General features: G+C 37.3%; 1 protein-coding gene across 1 annotated transcript; it reads right to left on the bottom strand.

Annotated features, from left to right (window-relative positions):
- Positions 1-1,884: 1,884 nt before the first annotated feature.
- Positions 1,885-8,847, bottom strand: LOC135202489 (E3 ubiquitin-protein ligase TRIM65-like). Its single transcript, XM_064231943.1, has 4 exons — positions 8,814-8,847; positions 4,506-5,362; positions 3,946-4,101; positions 1,885-2,551 (listed from the first exon to the last, which is right to left on the bottom strand). The coding sequence occupies exons 2-4, from the start codon at positions 5,358-5,360 to the stop codon at positions 2,030-2,032; spliced, it is 1,533 nt and encodes a 510-aa protein (XP_064088013.1). The 5' UTR covers positions 5,361-5,362; positions 8,814-8,847; the 3' UTR covers positions 1,885-2,029.

The raw sequence follows: 8,847 nt of genomic DNA, 5'->3' as shown, positions 1-8,847 counted from the left end.
GTGTACTATAGATAATTGCGTTGTCATGTTTAATGACCATATCACGAATGTTGGTGGCTTGCTTAATGTATAGCATGAGGCATGACCCATCGTCGGTATTACATAAAATAACGGTTTCTTGTACTTCTGCTACTGAATTATCACAAGATTAATGAGCATAAAGGAATAACGTTAAACTACGTTCTATAGACCCAAACAATTCATGGTCGCGTGATGTTATAACCACTTAGAATAGTGGACGTAAGTTTATCCTTTTTTAATTATTATTAATTAATATTATAATGAGAAACGACGTACACACCGTCTAATCCATAAGACGCTATTTGCCTAAGCGGATGACGTATATTTCGTGTACAGAATAATAAAGAAATATATTCCATTTCGTAACACGGGCTGGCCAGTCATTAGAATTACGTTTCCTGAATATGATTGACCGTGTCCACAATGGGTGCTCAGAGGTATTTGTCACTTTCCTGCCTAGAAAGCATTTTCTTTTCTCATTTAATAAACGGTAAAAGAATGAATAAAACAACAGAATAAAAACATGAGGACGCTGGCTAAATCTACTGACGTCATGACACCGAGACGGAGGTATAATAAAGGACCACGCTATAGTTACGACCAATTAAGCGAATTCTCTGTCTTAACACGAATTTCTTATATATATATATATATATATATTATATATATATATATATAGATATATATATATATATTATATATATATATATATAAACCTCAAAATGTATAGACGCGCATACCGATAGGCTAGTTAGTCTAAAAACTAAAGATACAAACACTTGTTGCATATATTTCAAGCAATTTTTTATTAAAGCTGAATGTCATTTAAGTGGCAAATGCATTGCAAATAAGCGGTTAAATGGCTGAATTGTCGTTTACAGATATCTGACTGAAAGTTATTATTATTATTATTTTTTTTTTAAGAACCAGAGTTTGTTGCCATAAATACTGCTAAAACTGTTTAGGTGTCCGAGCCAACACAAGAGGTATCTGTAGCCAAACTTTATTTTTGGTATGGTGTGTGTGTTTCATTAACATACCAGTTTATCTTATCAATAATCATTATTTGTTTGTCCTGATTACTCAGCCAGCAAGTTATGACGTATAACAGTGAAGCCACGCAACGCATTATCAAATTGACATACAAAGTACCTCGTCTGAGCAATTCTTATCCCACAAGAACACAACAACGGATATGATAATATCATCTACCAAGTCCCTTGCGATGTTAGAATTCTGATACGTAAAGAGAAGTAGAACGATGGGAAGAGGAAAGGAATTCAATCAAGCTAATGACAACACAGCGTTTGTAAGCCACAAGACAAAACAGTGTCTGTAGACGGTTCACAAATAGTCTCAGAACAAACGAAAAGGCAATGCTTGAGGAGAGAAGAATCCTTTGAGAAAGGTTAAGTAGATCAACAATTCCTTTAATGCATTATACGCTTCACAAATTGCCGGCCTATCGTCGTAAGATGTACACATAGGACGTTGGCGTTAACTGAATTCGAATGTGGTAATCCAAGGTTATTCATAATAATCATCAAATACATATATTCATTCTGACTTTATTCACACCTGCTCTTTCCCTTGAATTACAAATTGTCCTCTGGGAGGTAAAGAATGAAGCTTATGACTAATAATAAACAGAAGGTAAAATTGCTTTTGAGTGTAATTGGGTTCTTACTAAATTCTAACTAATATCTATCAATACCTGTTAAATGAGAAACGCATATAGGTCAATTGCATCTTTGTAAAGCTGTTCTAGCTCTTGATATCTCATATATAATATATATATAGATATATATATATATATATATATATATATATATATATATATATAGTATAGAGTATATGTATATAGTATATAGTATTTAGGTGATGATAGTATAAAAGAAGGTGTAAGACTAGGCCTAACTTTTAAAATCTCTCCCGGAAAAAAAGGAACATCGATACCTGATACTAAATTAGGCTTTGCTGACTGAACCTACCGAAGCTCTATACAAGACTACAACGGTATAACAAGCCCACAATCCACAACCGTCACGTCCCTCGCGGAGGACAGAACGTCCGCCGCTTTTTTCACGACGTCTAACCCTTCCTCGACGACGCCGTGGGCGCAGGCGTCCTTCACCCCGCGAACTCCGTCGAGGTATATCCCGAATCCCCCCAGGCGCCACGGCTCCCTCTCCGGGAAACCCGTGAACAGCCCGGCCTCGACGTCGCGTCGGTACGGATCGCCGGAGACGATCCCCTCGACGACGCCACGTCCACCGGTGCCGTCGTCGTTCTCGTAATCGCCGCCCTGCAGGATTTCCGAATCTGCGTAGCCTGTGACCTTCCCGTAGAAGCGGGTGTTTCTGTACGAGGGGCCTTTCTCCCCAGAGCAAAGAAGGATCGTCTGCCGGCTCCTGGGCGTGTCCCCGAACATTCGGACGTAGACGTAGCCTTTCGTCTTGCTGCCTCCGAGTTCCGTCTTCAGGAACACCGACGGGGACGCCTTGGGCAACAGCTCGCGCATCAAGTCGTACTGCAGCGGGAAATATATATAAAAAAATATTTCCTTTATATTCCTACCTAAGTAGTGCTTCAATATCTCGAACGTCGATCGAATTCCACAATGATTCATAAGTTTACTAAGCAATTTCAAAACGTTCATTTATTTCAAATGGATGGTTCTTATGTGTTTTCAAGTATAAAAGATAGTTCAATAAATTCAAAAAGTATTAGGAAAATTAAATAAAGTAGGGAGTAAAAAAAGGTGGTTCCATAGCATGATATACCAGATCATACCATATACGAATGGGACTAGAGATGAAACAAATTAAGATACTTTTTATTGCTTTGAACTGCTGGTAACTGTTGGATTTTTCAATTAATGTTGATTATTTGCGTTTTGTTCATATATACGCATAGGTAATGACATTTAGAAGACTTTCATTTGTATCAAAATCTATTTTAAATTAAAAAAACTTTAATCACAGAAGATTTCGACCCAAAGACAACTAGTCCCATCCAACAAAAGTGTTTGTAAAACTATAACTTTCTCGTATTCTTGTGAACAAAATACCTACGGTAATTTGACATTAGTAATATTTATGCATTTCCTATTTCAAGTGAATGTTTCTAAACTTACGTATGGGTGCTATCACACTTAGTTTGCAAGCACAATAAAAACAAGGCGTGATCGGACCTCAAGCTTACTCGCGGCGCAAGCTAAAATCCACGGTCAAATAGCGCGACGTTTCACCAACGAACATTGAAATAAATACGTTATATTTTATTAGAAATAATTGTTCTGTATAGTCTAACATGCAAATTATTTATTTTTTACATTTCATTCTAATAAATTATAGATATCGTGTCCTAAAATTCCTGTATCTTTAACTCAACGGGAAACACATTTTTCAGACCTTTTTAGGCTTTTCCATAGACCTTTCCTAACCCCCTAACAAGAAGAACAAAAACATCAACAAGAACAAGGTAGTTTTTAGGCTTACTCCCCGAGTAAGCGAAAAGAGTTACAGATAGGCTGATAAGGATACTATGCATGTCATAGGGACGGCGTTCATAGCTTTCATTTCTAAGTTATTGCACAGCTACTAACACTGAAAGACAAGATAACGTAGTATGGGTAAACAGAGATTAGATAAGTCTACGGACAGACTTTCAGTTATGCTAAAAGAAATATATTCTGAACTATCTTTTTTTAGTCTAATTTTACCAACGAAAACCGAACGCTTATGTGACAAGCTTCCTTAAGTAGGCCTATAAATGCCGTCTACTCCTTGCGTTAAAGCCTAACCAGTCCTACTTAAATAAGACGCAACGGAAAAATTTTCGAAATGCTTCCGCAGTTTTTAGTTATATCGAAAGCAACTTAATTTTCCCCCCACGAGAACCAATACTAAAGAACCGACTTACCGGTATCTCGACGCCGTCATCTGGAGGTGAACTGTCTCTCAGAGAATACAGATGAATGCGCCCGTTTCTGGGCGCGAGTGGCGCCCATCTGGATAAGCCGCCCTCTTCTGCAACGGCATAAACTGCTTTTTCACTCGTCAGCAGTCTCTTCAAGTCCTGAGAGAAACGAACATGAGAATCAGCGCTGTTAATCAGCGAGAAAAATGTGAGAATCAGCACTGGATTTAAGTGAAATCAACAGTTGGTCCGATAACATCGAATATATCCTATGAAAACTTACTAAATTTTTTGCTCACATCCTCCTAAAATATTTCACGATGCTATATTTGCATTGTAGTCTTACTTCTTCATTCTTCTACTTATTTTACGTGTAAGCTTCTATCTGTTACAACCCTTATTTCAACCACTTTCTTTTGTTTTTCATCGTAACTGTGACTAGAACATGGTGGCTGTTCAAGTCAGTGCCACCTTTCATTTGAGTTCAGTCTACCGAAATGTTTGTGATTGTACCAGCAAAAAATGAATAAAAAGCACGATAACTGACCCTTAGAAAGCCTCACCTTCTTCACAGAGGATATGATCTTCGTGATGTCCTGACATTTCCTCTGTCTGTCCTCTTCCATGAAGAGCTCGAAGGCATTCTGGTGGAAACCCGACTCCTTCATCAACATCAGGACGTCCTGGGGAGACGGCGCTTTCCTTATGGTATCCTTGATGCCCCTGAGAGACTTGAGGAGTTCGGTTATCCTGGCAAGCCTGGTCAAGATGGTCTCCCTTTGGTCTGAAAACTCCTGTAGGTTTTCCGAGTTTTCTCCGCCGCTGGGCTGGAGGGCCCTCGAAGTAGTCTCGCAGTACTTGAGTGTGAGGTCGAGTAACTGCTTGACAATTTCCAACTCTCTCTTGACCTCTACAGCCACTCGAAGGTACTTCTTCAAGATGGCATTGTGGCTTTCTCTTACCCTGCAGACTGCTTCGTCAATGGCCAGCAGGAAGCAGCAACCGGTGGGCGGGTCTGGGTGGTCGACAGACAGGCACTCTCGACAGACCAGGACAGCGCAGCTGAAGCACACGAAGAACAGCGGGCAGCCGTGCCTCGGGCACTCTCCTTCGTTCTGCTGGGGCACCGCCAGCGGGACAGTCAGCGGGAACTTCAGTGTGGGCAATACTTGGGCATCGCCCATCCGGCCGGTGAGGAGGCGGGATAGTCTCAAAACGGAATGGTTGACGGGCAACTCTGAGGAGTTCCTCTCACTGAAGTTCGTGCGGCATTCTGGGCAGGTCTTGCTGATGGGGATGAGGGCATCCACGCAGGGCGAGCACAGGGAGTGCCCACACTTGAGGCTCCTGGGTATTCGGTCGTCGCTGTAGTTGACGTCACAGACGCAGCAACAGGGTAGTACGGTCTCTGAACTCATATCTAAAAGAAGGGAGTCAATGAAATTATTATACATTAGCAGAGGTTGTATTAAAGCTTTACAGTGTCATATATATATATATATATATATATATATATATATATATATATATATATATATATATATATATATATCAGTTGTATTCCACATAGGAAAATGAAAAAAGGTATATCTCAGAAAATGCCCAACAGTTTCGTCCTCCAATGGACCTCTTCTTGGAGCGTTTATTAAGGAAAGAGATAAAGTTTACAGTGCATGCGGCCAAGAAAGGCCTAAAATGTTTTTAAACATACAGTTACCAAAAACTAGCAGTTTGAGCTACAAACTATTCAGCAGTAAAATAACAATAAAAACAAGAATAGCAGTTGAGCAAATGAAAAATACCAAAATATCTAACGAGGTAATACATCCATTTGAAACAGCATAACATACAGTACATATTAACAAGCCTATACTATATGATAGTTAATGGATAACATTATCCAATTTGTACTGACGTTTCATGACATGTAAGATAAAAGGATCTAATTTATACAAACCAGGCGATAAATTAAAATTTTTTCCTTTGCTGTGAACAATGCAAGCTGTTTCTATCAAATTTCTTTCAATAAAACCTGTGCTCTTAAACAAAATCTTTGACCCGAGCCAGTCAATCGTGCATTACATAAACTACTATGAACACATAAAGCATTGCTCGTATTATTTGTTCGTATATTATATTTATGATTTAAAATGCGTTTTTCGAGTGTCTTCCCAGATTGTCCTATATAAAAACTACCGCACTTGCATGGGATCTTATATATGACTCCTTCATTGTTCTCCGGACTATTATGAATTAAAGTTTTTCCAATGGTGCTAGGATATGAAAAAGTTGTACTAAAACCAAGTAACTTTAGGGGGTAGACTATAGATTCTAATGTGGGATGGTATGGGAAACATATAAAATCCAGTTTTCTGTTTTTCTCCTCATATGAATAAAATGTTTTTCGTGCTAACTTTAGACTGTAATCAATATCTTCCAATTTAAAATTATTTTCAATACCAACTTGATATATAAATTCTAGTTCCTCATTGATAAATTCCGGACTGCAGATATTAAGAGCTCTAAGAAACATTGATCTTAATGCTGAGAGTTTTACTTCTACTTTGTGTGAGGAGTAATTGCTAATAATAAGATTGTTATTAGTAGGTTTTCTGTATATTTTAAACTTGTAGCTAGAACTTACAACTGACCTCACAACTGTAACATCCAAAAATGAGATAACACCATTGTCTTCTTCGTCAACCGTAAAAGTTATAGAGGGGACTAAATTATTGAGGTCTCTTAAAATCTTCTGAATGTCAATAGAAGTTTTCAGTACCGCAAATACATCGTCAACATATCTAACCCAGAAAACAATATCTGCCATAATTGAATTAGCTATTCTAGATTCATAAAATTCCATGTAAATATTTGATAATACTGGGGACAAGCAATTACCCATCTGCATTCCAAATTTTTGTCGGTAAAATTTGCCATTAAAAATAAAACAAGTGTCAACCACGCACAGTCTAATTAGTTCTAAAATTACGTGATTAGGCAAAGCACTGACATGTTTATTTAGTTCGCTATTTAAAAATTCTAAGACGTCGTTGACAGGTACACAGGTGAACAGACTTTTAACATCAAAGCTTACCATTATTTCATCATCTTTTGGAGCTTTCCCGATTATTCTGTTTACAAAATCTAAATTATTTTCAACATGCGAATTAGATATTGTACCTACAAGTGGTTGCAATAATGTTACTAAGAATTTAGAAAGTTTGTAAGACACTGAACCAATAGTACTAATTATAGGACGTAATGGTTGTCCTTCCTTATGGGTTTTAACTGTACCATACAAATAGGGAAGTCTAGCATTTACAGTAGTAAACGTACTAACCATATATTGATTGTTCCCAAATATCTTTCTCAATCTTTTATGAAACTGGGCATTTACTCGCTCACAAGGATTAGAAATCAAATGTTCATACGTATCTTGGTCATTTAACAGAATGTTCATTTTATCAACATAGTCTCCTCGATCCAAAACAACAACAACATTAGCTTTATCTGCCCTGGTTATGTGGATATCTTTGTCTTTTCTGAGTGAGTCCAAAGCCTTATTCAGACGTTTCGGAAAGAAGTTAAAGTACAATGTACTGAGTATGCACCATACACAACACCTCTGGCCAAATTTAGTGCATTCAATATATCCGGTTTATCAGTATAGCATTTCTCTTTGATAATAAACTGTTTGCTGATTTCCACTATATCAGGTTTTCTCGTTGAATTATTGAATTTCAGTCCCAGTTCTAATACACACTTCTCATTTTCACTTAAAACTTTGGACGACAGATTAAGGTAGTTGTATTTTTCCCATATGTTTTCCAATCAGACTTCGATATGAGAAATCTTAATTTATTATCAAGCCTCCTCTTATGCACTGTGATCTGACGTCGTAGTTGATTGTAGACATAATCCAATAACCTCGCTTGCCAGTCCATAGGAATGTCTCTTAAAAACTGACCACGTAGTTGTACAGACTGAGCAAAATGCTTCCATTTTTCTTTCTTCGCGTTATCGATGTGTAAATTCAAAATCATGTTTTCCAAATTGCCAAAAGTAAACACTCCTCTTCTCATTGCAGACGTCATCAACGAACGGGGCATCACGCATTCCGCTTTACATTCCCTAAGGAATATCCATTGTAATTTTACTTTGTGAGCCTTAATTAGGGCCTTCTTGAAGTCAAACACTAGTTGTCGGCAACGTGGATACAGATTAAGAAAAGCTTGAAGAATTCGCGTGGACATCTTATAGTACTGGTAATCTTCTTAGGCACGAAGATATAGTAATTCAGTTGTATTCCACATAGGAAAATGAAAAAAGGTATATCTCAGAAAATGCCCAACAGTTTCGTCCTCCAATGGACCTCTTCTTGGAGCGTTTATTAAACGCTCCAAGAAGAGGTCCATTGGAGGACGAAACTGTTGGGCATTTTCTGAGATATACCTTTTTTCATTTTCCTATGTGGAATACAACTGAATTACTATATCTTCGTGCCTAAGAAGATTACCAGTACTAGTATAATATATATATTAAATATAAACATATATTATATTATATATACTATATATAAAAATATATATAGATATACTAATATATATATATATCTATATATATATATATATATATATATATATATTATATATATATATATAATATATATATATACATATATATATGCAAAATAAAAACACATCCCCCCTTGTCGGCCTTAGATATTTTAAAATATCTAAGGCCGACAAGGGGGGATGTGTGGTGGTTATGTTAAAATATCTAAGGCCGACAAGGGGGGATGTGTGGTGGTTATGAGTAGGACAGATTACCTTATTAAGGCTGTTAGATTGCTCAGCGACGCTAATACTTACAACAAGATTTCTGTAGCTCCGTCCATTTCTGACA

This window comes from Macrobrachium nipponense, chromosome 11 (assembly GCF_015104395.2).
Source record: "Macrobrachium nipponense isolate FS-2020 chromosome 11, ASM1510439v2, whole genome shotgun sequence".
Lineage (NCBI taxonomy): Eukaryota > Metazoa > Arthropoda > Malacostraca > Decapoda > Palaemonidae > Macrobrachium > Macrobrachium nipponense.
This window is presented reverse-complemented; position numbering and strand designations above follow the sequence as displayed.